At 32.8% G+C, this 15,519-nt stretch overlaps 3 protein-coding genes across 12 annotated transcripts in view; all 3 read left to right on the top strand.

Annotated features, from left to right (window-relative positions):
* The first annotated feature begins 85 nt into the window (after positions 1-85).
* Positions 86-2,654, top strand: LOC119840474 (protein spaetzle 5-like). The gene is made up of 5 exons (XM_038367106.1): positions 86-177; positions 284-391; positions 829-929; positions 1,336-1,374; positions 1,898-2,654. Exons 1-5 carry the CDS (start codon positions 94-96, stop codon positions 2,079-2,081), a joined length of 516 nt encoding a protein of 171 aa, XP_038223034.1. The 5' UTR covers positions 86-93; the 3' UTR covers positions 2,082-2,654.
* Positions 2,655-3,893: 1,239 nt separating this feature from the next.
* LOC119840385 (protein CutA homolog) lies at positions 3,894-6,877 on the top strand. The gene is made up of 3 exons (XM_038366983.1): positions 3,894-4,096; positions 4,831-4,988; positions 6,475-6,877. Exons 1-3 carry the CDS (start codon positions 3,991-3,993, stop codon positions 6,637-6,639), a joined length of 429 nt encoding a protein of 142 aa, XP_038222911.1. The 5' UTR covers positions 3,894-3,990; the 3' UTR covers positions 6,640-6,877.
* A 627-nt stretch (positions 6,878-7,504) lies between these two features.
* Positions 7,505-15,519, top strand: part of LOC119840438 (calcium-activated potassium channel slowpoke) — a 50,493-nt gene continuing 42,478 nt past the window's right edge. For 7 of the 10 annotated variants that reach the window (XM_038367053.1, XM_038367051.1, XM_038367057.1 and 4 more), the window contains exon 1: positions 7,505-8,330. In XM_038367053.1, the coding sequence (XP_038222981.1) occupies positions 8,016-8,330 (315 nt within the window). In that variant the 5' untranslated portion in view covers positions 7,505-8,015. The remainder of the gene's footprint in view (positions 8,331-15,519) is intronic. The other 3 variants (XM_038367059.1, XM_038367058.1, XM_038367050.1) reach the window with 1 other exon arrangement.

The raw sequence follows: 15,519 nt of genomic DNA, 5'->3' as shown, positions 1-15,519 counted from the left end.
TTAAGTTAGACTTACACGACTTACTTGACACGAGATATGGTTTTATATGTGTTTATATAATTAATTGTTTTCTTTTTAATTGAAGACGAGAAGATGCTTACGGAGAAATGTTTAGCAGGAATTTGTAATGAGGTTCCGAATTATCCAGAAAAACTAGCCATTGATTTCGTAAATAAGGTGGGTAAATAAATAAACACGTAGGTATATTTTTCCTTACCTATACAATGTAACATGGTACTGTTATGAACTATTGTAGTTTTAAAATTATTTGGTTTTATTTCAGCTCAAAGCAAGTAACAGTTTTAAAATATTTAACGAGGATTTACTTGTAAACACAACTTACAAATCTAATAGCACCCACGTTACACCTTTGTGCAAATCTAGAGAAGAAGTAAGTATCATTTGTATTATGAAATGATATCTAACTCATTTATTTATTAAATAAATAAATTTAATCGCATACGCAAACCAACGCCTGCTTTGCAGGCGTAGCCTGCGTAGTGGTTCTTGCTGTTAAAAACCCTTTCCCAAAAAATTGGAGACAATAAAGTTAATAAAGTAAAATCTCATTAACTACATACTTATTTCTTGTTTATTTAGTTTCATTGCTCGATAAAAGACTCTTTCAATTGCAAACGTAGCTTTTCTGTCCATTTATAGCATCGTTAATATTTTTCTCAATATAATAATAAGGGTACTATCTTTTAAATCAACTTTTTGTATGTTTTGATAGCAGCTAATAAAAATATTGTATAATATAATTAGTTAAAATAAAAAGAAAAATATAAAAAAAAATAAGAAATCACTTATATGATATTATTTTTACAGATTTCTATTCCACAAGTAGCTAAAAGCAAGAATGGCACTTGGCATTACATTCTTAATCCAAAATATGAAGCGGTACAAAGGTTTCGCGTTGAAATCTGCTCGTAAGTTTATACATAATTTATAGGTATAAGTATCCTACTAATATTATAAATGCGAAAGTTTGTAAGGATGTGTGAGTGTTTGTTACTCTTTCACGCAAAAACTACTGAACCGATTGCAATGAAATTTGGCACGTAGATAGCTGGACAACTGGAATAACATATAGGCAACTTTTTATGCCGATATTCCTACGGGATACGGACTTACGCGAGTGAAACCGCGAGGCGCAGCTAGTATTAAATAATGAGCATGCTTACAATACACAAAACGACGATATTCACGAATTATTATTATTATCTTAATTATTTGGGATAATTGCCTATATTCATCTGTCTATAGTTTAATTTATATATTATCGTTTTGACATCCATCTAGCTACAAAGATTTTATAAGAATATTCTGTTACAGCTTTAACAAAGAAGAAAAAGAAAAGGAAATTTCTTCTGCGTAAGTAGAACATTTCTAATTAAAGCTAGAATTAAAATTATAAAGCGATGGCTTTAGTTAGTCAAACTCAAACGCTAACAAGTGTTTTGATTAGTAAATTCCATTAAACTACCGACGACGGTCAAATTTTTCTTAGTTTCTTTCCAATTTCCAATACACGAATACTTGTAAATGCCAACAATTGTACAAGAAGCTATAAAATACCTAGAAAAATACAAAGTAAAATTGAGAATACATCCAAATCCTCTTTGAAGCCTGAAAAGAGCTGATGTTGATGTTGAGAGAACACTGCTAGGAAGAATTAGGGCACTGGCACTAACTCTCAAACCGTCAAAACTACCCGAACCAAAAATCTGCCCATAGTCTCCGACTAATCACAGATGTATAAATATAATCGAATTTTTCGGTTTTGATTGTTATTGTTTTTGCAAATTATGAAAAAGTCGTGTCTTCGACGGTACAAAGGTTATAATCATCAAATGGAAAATTTGACTATTAACTAATTTATACACATACATTTCAGTGTGCAAGAAAAAGAAAGCTCCTCAATCTGCGCCGATAGGGTGCGAAACCGAAACTATGAAGGAGTATGCGTGCAAAAGTACGTTTTACGCAAAATGGTGGCAATATCTGGAGATTCAGTATTTAGTGACTATTTTCACATCCCTAGTTGTTGTTCCTGTGTAGCAAGATCTTATTTGGACTAATATCAAGTTTTTTGAATGTACGACAGAATGTGATATTCTTTGAATCTACATCATTACTTATGATGAACTACTAGCGGTCTGCCCGTCACATACATAGGATACATAGACTTTCTCAATAAATAGGCCATCTAACACTGAAATAATTTTTCAAATCGAACCAGTAGTTCCTAAGATTAGTGCGTTCAACCAAACAATCAAACAAACTACGAATCAAACGAATCAGAATTAGGGTTTGTTATTGTAATATCAATAATTATGATGCGGTTTAACGACGTACGCAAAGCCTATCATGGCAACAAGAATGTGTTGTGATATCTCGTCATTATTAATTTTAATGTACATACGTTTGTAACTTGTGTTATATAATTAGTTGTAATTACGCATTATATGCTAGCGTCACTCGGTCGATTTGTCCTTTTACAGACGTCACTTATTTATTACACCGAAAAGTATTATGATATTTTAGTTGTATCGGCAGTATATACTCATTGAAGTGATTGTTTATAATAAATTTAATAAACTTATGGTTAGCAAATAGTATATACAACATGTTATTTTAAGTTAAATTATAATAATGTACAAACAAAGATTTAGAAATCTATATAAATATCTGAATTAAATGTCTAGGTATGTACATATTTATTAATAATTATAATATAATATAAATTTGTGTTGTTTTCAATAATATAAAATAAAATACTTACTGTTCATAATTTGTTAATTTTTATTTTTACCTTTCCAAGCACTTTAATTTATTTTTATTCAATCAATAATAAAATCAAATAGCTGGACAATTAAATAATTACGTTAAATATAATCCTGTATCATTCTCTTCAAACTTATATTGACTTATGACGTAGGCTTCAGTAGCCTGTCTGAACTTATATAACACATTTTTTAAATAAAGCTCAATCGCCATAAATACCGCACCAAATTTACATAAGTCTAGACGTTCGTCCTGGCTCCGCACGGATATCAAGATTCCTGTTTTATCCCGTGGGAGCATTTAATCGGCACAAAAAGTAACCTATAACCCAAGTCAGCATACCCTGTCTATATACCAAATTTCATCAAAATCCGTTCAGCAGTTTCAGCGTGATTGGCAGACAAACAATTAAACAAACAAACTTACATCGGAAAGATAAGGAATAGAGGGAGGACAGATACAATATATTGTGTTACGGTAATAAGGAATTTTTAGGGCAATTGAAGAAATCGTGTTCCATATTTCGTTTATCTCCTTGCGCAAAGATTTATCTCTTATCTTTACATTGTAAAACAAAATGCAAGTTTGTCGTGCAAAAGCCTATAACGAAACATTACTGACACTGATGACAGTTTGACAAGTCAATCTGTCATAAACGGTAAACTTAAAAGACACTAAAAAAACGGTAAACTTTAAAGACATTTAAAAAATCAATAAACATAATCAGTACAATTACAGTTCAGGAAATCAATAGTTGATATTTTCAATAAGTAACTACTTTAATCGACAATTATATTAAATTATTCAACTCGGCGTTCTTCAATTCGTTTACAATTGCTCCATTCATATCATACCCTGTGTGTAGACACATCTGGTGTAGACCAGCGCCAGAAGTTGGAAGGTTTTTGAACTGTTATTTAGAGCTTACAGTTGAACACTTTTTTCAATTTTCTATCATATGAGAAGACTCTCCTTACCTCTACCACAGATAACATAATCTTCTACCCTCCATAGATTTTAGATTGTGGAATGACATTGACAACTATCAAATGGGTTTTCATCTCTTGTCAATTGTCATGTCTTGTCTTTTTAAAAGCAAAACATTTACTATTTTGTTGACGAATGTTTTAAGATAAATTACATCTTCAATTGACATAATATGTACACAAAATAATAATAAATATAAAACTAGAATAGCACACAATGCTAATAGCTTTTAATAAAAAGCATTTGATAACTATTTATTTAACAGTTTTGAGGCCGTATCTAATTTTCGCCAACAACATGTCCTCTGGTATAGTAGATGCCGGTACGTATAGTACTTGGGTAACTTGGTATTCTGTAATTAAACCTTTATACTAAGCATTTCATTTAACTGCTAGAATAATTCTGGCATAATCTAAGTATACATGTATACTTACTGCTACTGCTAGTTTTATAACCTTAATTTGCTGTATTCACAATAATTACAAAACGAATTCTTCGTTTTCGGAATATTCTTGAATAATGAATGTCTATGTAAACCTAAGTTCTATATAATATTAACAAAAGTGAAGTCCCGTGTCCCCTAGCGGGGTATGGGTCAGGTGATGTTTTACTGATCGATTTTCTTTACGGACAAGTAGCTGATCAGCCTTCTGCGTCCTGCTAGACCGAGATTTTATGCGTCCCGTGAGCGAATTGAACCCAGGACCCCTTGGTTCTACGCTCACACAGTAACCCCTGTACCAAAGAGACGGTCAAATCAAGTCTAGGTAATATAGATTTGTACAAATTTTATTATAATTTTCTTTTGAAGAGAAACTATCATTTAATAATAATATCATTTATCAACATATGGAATAAGATGATACTATTTTATTTTACTCACACCTACATCATTTCCACATAAATAATTAGAACACCTTTAAAATTAAGCTGATATAGATGTTTGCATTAATTACAGAGAGCATTTACAATAAGTACAGTTAAACAAACATGTCTCAAACAATACAGAACTTAAGTATAAATTTAAAATGCTATTATTATTTATCTTTTGTTCAGATAAATACTCCGTAGCTTATGTCACAGTCCCAAGCACAGATGTTGGTAAAACAATTGGACACGGCCTGGTGAAGAACAAATTAGCTGCATGTGTTAACATTATTCCCCAAGTGACATCTATTTATGAGTGGAAGAATGAAATTAATGAGGATAGCGAGGTGCGTACTTAAATTTTACTTGCACAATATAAATATGCTCAAAATATTGTCATATTGAGTTTCTGGCAACTACTTTGTTGTAGGAGTGAAATTGCAAATTGGCTATAGTTTAAAAACATGGTCCAAACTACAAGTTCTGAAATGAAATGCAAATATATTAGGTCAATGTAACATGCTATAACCATGACCTTTGTTTGTTTCTTTATTGTTTATTGTTATAATGGCAACAAATACATCACCTCTTTCCTGTTGACAGTCTGTGAAGTCTTAGTAAGAACTGTTTTATCGTTTGGACACAGAATCCTAAAAATACCTTTTTTTATAAGAACTTGAAATACTTTACATGTGTAAAATTTCATAGTATAAGTATTAAATGAAAAAAAAAATTGATTGGCTTTCATCTAGATAAACCAACAATATTATCATAGGGGCTGGTTGCTGCTGAATATAAGCCACTTAGGTTACCTTTAGCAGAGGCCTAGATCTAATATCCCAGCTGTCCCAACATTCACTTAACACACATGATAAGATATAAGATACAGGATGACAGATTGATAAAATAATTATGAGATAGAAACTGTGGAATGCATTCAGGTTAATGGCATAACAATAAAAATTTATTGCAAAATCATTTACATTGTATTTTTCGAAAATAAATATCATAGGCATTTTTTTTGGCTTAGAAAAATGATATAAATAATGTATTAATATTATTTACCAAAATAACAAAAGTTAGTTGGTACATGCATCAATATTCAATGTATGTCCAATCTAATGTAACAATGTTATATAATATAATAGCAGAAAACATGCAATGCAATAAAAAGTAATTTTGATAATTTTTCACTATTTGATGAAATTATTTAGGTGATAAGGTGTATTGTTTTATTTGTAGATAAGTGATAGTGTTGTGCAAAATTGTAAGGGGTTTTACAAAATGCCTGACGGATTTTATTATTAGCGCGATTTATTAATTACCTATATTATTTATCCCAACCTTTCGAACACGTGTGTACGTTGCTTAATACCAGCGTTAAAACAGACACGATAAAATTATGAAGACATTTAAAATTTTCTTTTGTTTTTTCATTTATATTTGAATAGTTTCTTTTTAATTCTTTTTTATTTACAAACTCATGCCTCCCGTAATTTCTCCTATTGCTTTTGTTTGTATTATTCAAATTCTTCGAAGAAGTACTGTATTTTGAAATAAAAAGCATTTTTAATTTTAATCACTACCAGATTTGCAACTAAACACTACATAGTATCAAGCAAAGTCGCTTCCCTCGTCTGACCCTATGTATGTATGTATGTATTTTGTATGCTTAGATCTTTAAAACTACATCACGGATTTTGATAGGGTTTTTTTAATTGATACAGTGATTCAAGAGGAAGGTTTATATGCATGATAACATCTAGTTAACTGCTCTGGGAAAAAGCTAGTAATTTGTAATTTATTTTTTACTAATTGAGTTATTAATTTCAGGCACTGTTAATGATAAAAACACGCACATCTCTGGTCGACCAACTTACGGAATTTGTCCGCTCGAACCATCCCTATGAGGTTTGTGAAGTCATTTCTTTACCAATCCAAAATGGAAACCCGCCTTATTTAAAATGGATTGGCGATACTGTTCCTGAGAAACAGTAATAATATAATATAATATGTATAGTATTAGAGGAGATTTTTTTTTTATAATTTATGTCTGTTTAGCTATTTTGTCGATATATTAACCATATATAAGTATAATTTATAGTGAAATAATACGAATATTGTACTATTACGTAGATGGTAATAAAAAAAATGCAGTTTATTTAAAATTATCTATCGCCATTACTGATATATGCAGTGAATCTTTAAAATTTAGGTTGAATAAAAAATGTTATAGTAAAAGTTGTGTATTTATTTTATATCTAATTTACAATTATAAAGAAGCGTTCGTGTTTTTGTATGTATGTATAAAGTTGCATTTTCACTGAGACATGCTATTCATGTACCACGGGAGGAGCCGGGGTGAAAGCTAGTCGCCCTTGTAATCTATAAACAAATATCGAGTCGAATATAGTATTTTCGTCACCGTGATTTACAAGACTTCGACATACTTCTATAGAAAATATTTTTCAATTGAATATATTATAAAAATATATATTGTTACTTAGATGATACATAAAAGTACTTTATTTATCAATAAAATTAGGTCATTACACAATAGCTTTTTTAATTATAAATTTATTAACTTTAAAAAGTTAGTAGAAAACACAGACTTTTTTTAAAAATGCAACACCCGCGCTTTACACTTCACTAACAATACGCATAGAAACTGAAAAACAAAGCATGCCGCGTCCTTGTGGAAAGTAACGTTCTCAAAATCGTAGCATTTCCTAACCGTCTACGAGTTTCGTAGCACAAAGCGCCGCCGATCCTATAGAGGGCGTAATACTCATTCAACAATGAAACATAGACATCCGTAGCGGCCACAAAGTAAAACCTTCCACTTTATCGCCTCCGTCCGCTTATGGCAACTCAGTTCTCTGACAGGCTTTGATACGCGAAGTCACTTAACCGTTCGAACTGGTGTACGAAGGCGGAGTTCCTATTCGACCGCGTCTAATCGAGATGTTAAATTAAAAACATATTCGGTGCAGATATTTGGGTTTAATAGTCTTCAATTAGATCGAGAGCGTCTCCCGGAGAACACTGCATCGCTTTCGAGCGCGCCCCGATCCGTTCAAAATAGTGCCGCAGGTGGGAAAAGTGGCATTCAGGGTGTTGCGTATCGGCAGGGTGGGTCGGAGAAGCGCGAGGATTCCAGAAGAGAAGATAAGAGAGGGTCGCGATTCGCGGGTCAGCATGAGCGGACGGTAGCAAGCGCGCAGGCGCGGATCGATCCCGCGGCATCGAACGGCGCGGCGCCCACTCGGCACTCGGCCTCGCTCGACGACCAGTCGCGCGCGGGCTGACGTGCGAGCGCGCGCGTCTCTGCACGTGCATGGCGCATTCGCCTGGATGCCTCGCGCCCTCGGGGAATGGCTTCGTCCGAGGAAGAGGCGACAACCGCGCCAAGCCCTGAAGATGACTGCCTCAGTGTCCGAAAATGGTGGTGCTTCCTACTGTCGTCTATCTTCACGTTCCTCGCGGGTTTGCTGGTGGTGTTGTTATGGCGCGCGTGCGCGTTCGTCTGCTGCCGCCGGGAGCCGGAGCTGGCTCCGAACGACCCCAAGCAGAAGGAGCAGAAGGCGGCGCGCCAGGGCAAACAGGAGTTCGAGGGCACCTTCATGACCGAGGCCAAGGATTGGGCCGGCGAACTCATCTCCGGTCAAACCACCACTGGACGTATACTGGTAAGTTTCCATATTATTATCAAAATATTTTACGCATACCTACAAGCTCCTCAGTAAAAATTATCACTTCCCCACATTACGGCACTATGAGTTAATTTACTTTTTATTTTTACGACCTACCTGAAAACTATTTTATATGAATTCAGTGTAGTTTATTTTGTAAGTACATTAACTAAAACAAAGCACATCGCAACGCTTCAAGTCAAAACATTATTATCAATATACCCTTTTTAACCACTTAATTGTGAAACATATTAGGATAACGAAAAGATAATGTTTTAAGTATTGAATATTTTTGTATTTGGTAGGTAATCATTAGATCAGTGTTCCTTGTATATAGCATTTTATCGCTTTTATATAAATTACCAGCAAAATCAAAGACATTTTATAAATAGTTGCCATGGCTTTATACTTAAATTATAATCTTCCAAAGACCTCATAATATATTGCCACTAAATGAATTGCAATTTATTTGCCCAAATAATTCTACCAATAACTTATGCATGTAGAAAAGCTCAAAACGCACACATTTGCAAAACTGCATGTTAACAGTTTCTAGCCTGAAACTCCAGAGGGAATGTATCTATGTTTGTCTCTATGACGTCATCGTTTAATAGGGACGCAAGCGCGATTTCTTTATATATTATATATCAGAATATTTACTGAGAAATGCATGTACTTCGTATTGTGCGGGTATACACTTCAGAATATTATTTAACACGTTTGTAATAGAATTTTAAACTATTCAGCTATGGAAATTAAAATTTTACATGTCATCTGCATTAATAGTATACAGAGGAAGCTTTTGTATTTTTATAACGTTTTCACGCAAAAACCCCTGGATCGATTTCAAATTTCTTTGACCTATAGAAAGCTGCTTAGAGCAATAAGCAAAAAGCTAGTTGGCTGTAAATTACATTGTCAAAATGAATAAGTAAAACTAATAATACCTTAAGAGTATAGGGTACAATATAAGCGGTTTTAGGTTTATGTAATCGAAGTATGATGCAGCTTGTGCCTAATTGTTGCCATATTGATAACCGGTTTGGAATCGAACTTGACTTTGAAATTGAATAATAATACGTATTACGTAGGTTACCTAGACAAGGATTCATTTTTTGCAAACTTAACTCCAGTTCTACCAACACATTTATTATAATATTAATTGTATGTAAAAAACGGGATTAAGTTATCGTATATTTTCTGTAGGTATGTAGCAGTACGTTGTTTAATAACCTTAAAACAAAAGAATACCAACCATAAATGTCCAATAACCTAATCGAATAAATTGCGTTTCCTCGCTTTCCATCGAACATTAACTAATAAGAATTCCTTAGCTACAAGCACGTGACGCGCAATGGACCCTGACCTGATTCTGTTATCGATGCCTCCTAGTTCAAGTATGGTTCATTTCGCTTTCTACCTTTCATTGCGTAGGTTGTATAGGGCTTCCTGTAGCTCGTGAACTACAACTTATCTACGTCACTAGCCCATACTGAACACGTCTGCGTATGAAAACTGTTTATTGCATTATACGTATATGTACTCTGCAAGCTAATACCTAGATGTAAAGATACATAATAAAAGACGGGATGATGTGATTCCAGATTAGATAAAACATTATCTACTAAGATCGTAAACATTAAATGTGCACGTATGTCTAAATCGATCTGGCATAAAATATAGGTCAACTTTTTTCATGCTACACAAATTTCATTCAGAGAAAAATAATTAAAAATAGAGGCATACATTTGAGTAATTCAGCCAAAAGCCCACAAGTCACATAAAGTGTGAAGTGTAAATACTCCCGCTTGTTTGAGTGTTGTACAAATAGATTGCATTTTGGTTCTGTAATTGATTGGTTTTGTTTTTGATCGAGGTGCTTTCAAAGCAGAGGTTTTAATTTGAGATAATATTAGTTCTGAAATAAAGTATGCTATTACAAATATATGAGTATATATGTATATTTCTGTAGAAACGCAAATTTAACGATTGTGCCAATCGGGGAATAACTTGTGCTAATAAAAGTATGTAGAATAAGAACTCGCTAATCTTGCTCCAATATACGTATATTAATTAGTTTCTAAAACTGTTTGCAACTCTTAAAACTGTAAAGAATGCCAATCGCATACCTTTTAACCATTACCCGTTTATAGATTGAGGTCACATAGTCAAAAGGCAATGCGAAATTGATTTGATAAGTCTAATTTTGGTCGCCCCAGACAACCCTCTAGAACGTTCGCGAATCTAAACCTGTCCCGGAATCGGGGATAAATGTTAACTGTATTTGGATTCAGTACGACCTTTTGAAAAGAGGTCTGATATTTCTGCTCACCCGTCAGGTAAATTATTTATATAGAAGCCGAAATAGTCTACCCTCTGCATCTCGGCGAACCTTTAGCTTTGGAATACATTTATTTATAAAAGCATATACATTATAAGTGATTAATTCTGAGGAGCAGTAAATTAAATTACGGCTGTAAACGCACGCTCAGACGTTAATTGACTAGATCTTATTATAGCAAGGAAATTCGAACTTATTGAAATCTTTCTTAATTGCTAGTAAATGATATTTATTTTATTTAATCTCATATCGTTTGTAACTTTCTTGTAATGGTTAATAAATGTTTGCTCATATTAATAAGCGTTTAAAATAAACGCACTTTACTTTACCTACCATTTCACGAATAGGTCATTACTTTTATTAACGGAAGTAAAATAGCTAAGACCGAATTTCGGCAACAAAGTAAACAATGTTTAAAATACGATACAGTTTTCAACAAGCACCTCATTTATTTTTTGTCATAAATACCTCTGAACAAATAATGATGTTAACATATATATCTTGTTTGTTATTTCAAAATACTGAGTTAATAAAGAAATAAGAACTCGTGTATGAGCGTGGTTTCCTAATTGTGTGATATTTTAATAAGCTTTGTTTATTACCGCTACCCACGTTTCTTTTATATTTACTCAAAGGAAACAATGCTTTGAATTTTTATACACGTATTTAGCACGAAAGCGTACAAATCCATCGATTAAGTCCATACTTTCAAGCTATTATATGAGTTAGTTAATTTATACAAAGAAATGTTATGCTTGACGGGATAATTAATAGATATAATAAATAACAGTTTGAAAAAAGATTGTAATATTTATCTTTTATTTTTTTTATCTAAAGTATTAATTAATTAAACTTTGATATCGTTTTTTTTCAACCGACGTCCCAAAAACGAAGGAATTTCTTTTTTTGGGTTTGTTAGATAACTCGGTGGATTTTCGACGAATTGACGTGACTAATTTTGTGCTTGATAGGAAATTGTTATTTGGTCCAATTTGAAAATTTGAAGTGGTATTTCGCATGTTGACCTTTTTTGTAGAAGAGAGTTTTGCGTTGTATAAGTACCTTCAATTTAAATAATATTATTTCTTATTATAACGTCTTCGTCATCTGTTAAAAATGGTAAAATATGTATCAATTATTAAAAAAGAATCATTCGTGATAGAGTATCCATTTTGACCTAGTTAAATATAAGAACATTATTCAGCAAGATCGTTTGGCTAGAAACCTTATCGGTTGCCAAATATCCTATGAAATTACTTCCTGATATACGATCATATTTGTTTGAAAATCTATACTTCCATTAAGGTTCTGTATATACTTTCAATCATTAAGGCAGAAAAAAATATCGGCTTACTGAAGTCTGAAAGGCGTCTTCATGAATCCATGCAGCCAACCTAAAACTACTACGGAATTTTAACCTGTAACACGATAAGAATGAAGTTTAGTTTTCTTTGAACATCAACTGTCTAGTTTAAGTTCTCCAAACGCGGGACGCCGGCATTCATCCTTTGCATGAGTAAAGTTTGCTAAAGATCAGAAAGTAGACCACGCCGGACGTCAGCAAAAGCCTACCGCGATATAAAAGGAATTGCGCATGGCTCTTTGTAGAACTGTCCTTCTTAACTCCCACTTAGGTGGGTTTATCTCAGCTAAATGTTTTTGTTAAGAATTGAAATAATTTTGTGTTGAGTGAAAATTTGTTACATATTGAAGTTTCAATAAAATTAGATTCTATACATAATAACATAAATATTGGTGTATATAACCAATTTATATATATTACGTGTTTACACCACTTATAGCTCAAGAACGACTGTACGGATTTAATGATTTTTGGTTTGTTCGATTTGTCTCCTCCTAGATTAGATGTTAAAAACTTGAAACACTTACAAAGAAATCGAGATAAATGTTTGTTATATAATAAACATGTTTTCTGTAGCCTTTGAAAAATATTGCGGAAATTAATGTGCTCAATTTAATAGGTGTCATAACAAGAAGTAGGTTTAGGTCCAAAAGTAATATGATCGTAAACCAAGTGGGGTATCTCAAAGTGATAGTTCCGAACATTCGAAGGACAAATGCCGCTGCGTGCCAGCGATTACGCAGGATAAAGTAGGTCGAATATCTAGTAAAATAAAATCGCCGTATTGACACTTTGAGATTGCTTCCAAATGTGAGCACAAAGAATAGAGTAAACCTTTTTTGACAAAAATGCAAGACAAGCTTGAAGCGCCCCCTAATCCCTGTAAATAGGTCAATGGGCGGAGTCCTATCGATTGCCAGCCCTTGTGCGGTTCACAGGAGTTGCGCTACTACATAAGAAATACAATCGTACAAAGGGCTAAAGGTTAAGGCTCGATTAATCGTTTTCATTGCATTCGCTTTTGGAATTCTAATATCTGGAGCTGTTATAATGTCGCTCAGAAACGAAACATTGCTATGCGATGCTTCTGTCTTCGTATTTTTTAATCTGAAATACCACTGAAATACGCTGTAAATTTTAAATAAAGAATTTTATGCTCCTAAGTTATATGCTAACAAATCAATCTGTATGTGTACAAAAATCCACAACCGAACGAAACTAAAAAGCAATACTTGACACGAAAACGTCTTTGTATGAAAGACCCAATCGGAAATATTCAACTTATTCATTTTATAACTGTTAGATAAAATGAAACGCATTGATATGAATTAAATAATATTTTAATAGGATTTCCTATTTTATATAACAAATTCAGTTTATAATTAAGTGCGCTCTAAATTATATCTATTCACACCTTATTTTTCATTAGTCGGATGTGACACTCGCTTTTGAATGTAACTATTTATTATTAGACAAAGTCCACGTTTTTCAGTTTTAGATAATAGAAAACAGACAAGCACGTGATGTATTTATTGTCTTATATCATAAAGCAATTTAATATCGGAACTCGAGCGTAATTTTAACAGCCTGCGGTAAATTATTTCTAGACTACGACTAATGCATTTTTTTATAGCGGGAAAATCTTGCATAGATATATCTAAGACGTTTCAAATAACGCTTGCATAGAACCGCTGCCTATATTAAGTTTTAGAAGCTAACAAAAAACATGAAGCTTTGTGTCGCAATGATATTAAATATTTAACGGGTAAAGTTTATTTGCGTGTACTTTGGATCGATTCCTTTGTAGTTGAAAGAGATATAAAAGTTATCCTGTAAATTTTTGTTGTATTACCTTACAATACAACATATCAATCTACCTCTACGGAGAAGTAAATAACTCCACTACAACTAACGTAAATATGATAGACGAAACTTGGGTATCGAAAGGGAATCCTTTTCATTTATGACTGTACGTTAACTTTTCAACTGAGAAATTTACAAATACTAATAATTTTATAAACGCGAACGCTTCTATAATAGTTACCATTGTATAAACATGTTATTATGTATGGAATATGGATGTATATTTTTTACTCTTCCACGCAAAAACAGCTTATCGGATCTATATGAAATTAGACCAAAATTCCAGCCAGTAGTTTCATAATTACATTTTTATCACGACCGTTGACTTCACTGCTATGCATTACGACAGGATATAACAGTCTCAAAACTATTATAAATATCAAACGTGCTTATAATTAAACAACAAAAATAACGTTAAGTAGTGGTATAGGTATATCAGTACGTCAAACGGTTGGAAATAAAAACCACTCCATACTGTAGGTACAAATATATTATAATTAAAGTGTAATAAAGAAATACCTGCTGCCATGAAAAGTTCACGTGACGAGTTCTATACTTAAAAACCTGAACTTTCAGTACTTTTTGAATGGAAACAAAAATTAATGGCAGCTCACGCAAACTACATTTGAGCACTTCACACGTTCCAAATGTCGAAGTGGTGCACTTAAAAACTAGGTTTAAGTCTAAACTGGCCCCCCGGCGCACAAAGTCTTATAAGTTACACGTCGATGTCTGTCTGTCTGTCTGTGTGTCATAGCTCTCAACCGGGTGGACTAATTTCGATGTATTATTTTTTAAGTTGAAATTATACTAAAACCTATTTACTTGCGGTGGTTCTTAGCTATAATTGATGCAAGCCACAACATATTGAATATTTTTTCACAGCCCCCACAATATTGAATATATAAAGGGCATGAATATATGACATTTCACATTTAAGATGCTCGACAACACAAAACGGGTCAGGGCTTTTAAATTTTCAATTTAATATTGTATTAGTATTTTCTTCTGTTTGGTTTTAACATTCAGCAATTAAAGACGGGATGACTGAGTCTATGGTCACGCTCGCTGTAAAGTGTTCGAAACATCGGTCAGGGTGAATAATATAATGAATAATTAATCGCGTTTAAAATCCGTTAAAAATACATTATTCTGAATGCTATTCTAACTGTATTAGGTACCTTCGTAAACTATAACAAGCATGATATGCGTGTGGTCTTGATTTTATTTTCTCGTGATTTTTAAACTTTTAAGAAGTATGTCATGATATCATGGTCGTCGTGACAGCGAATCTATTAACTTTAAGAAGCAACCTCGAAGAGACTTTTCAAACAGTCAAAAACACTTTTAATACTAAAAGTTTTTAATTCGACTATAAACCAAAAATCAAACACAACCGTCAAAATTTTACTCAGACAGTAGATACCGATATAATGGATAGATTAATAATAATAAAACAATAGTAAAAACATTTATTGATAACATTGGAGTACGTTCTGCGATATGACAAATACATAGATGATTATTTAATATAAATACAGTATCCTATACTATAGTATAGTATATAAATCTATCTATTACAAGTATCCTGAGCAATCCCCTAAATAAATAATAATAAT

This window comes from Zerene cesonia, chromosome 6 (genome assembly GCF_012273895.1).
Source record: "Zerene cesonia ecotype Mississippi chromosome 6, Zerene_cesonia_1.1, whole genome shotgun sequence".
Lineage (NCBI taxonomy): Eukaryota > Metazoa > Arthropoda > Insecta > Lepidoptera > Pieridae > Zerene > Zerene cesonia.
The sequence above is the reverse complement of the archived record's forward strand: the minus strand, read 5'-3'. Positions and strand labels throughout refer to the sequence as shown.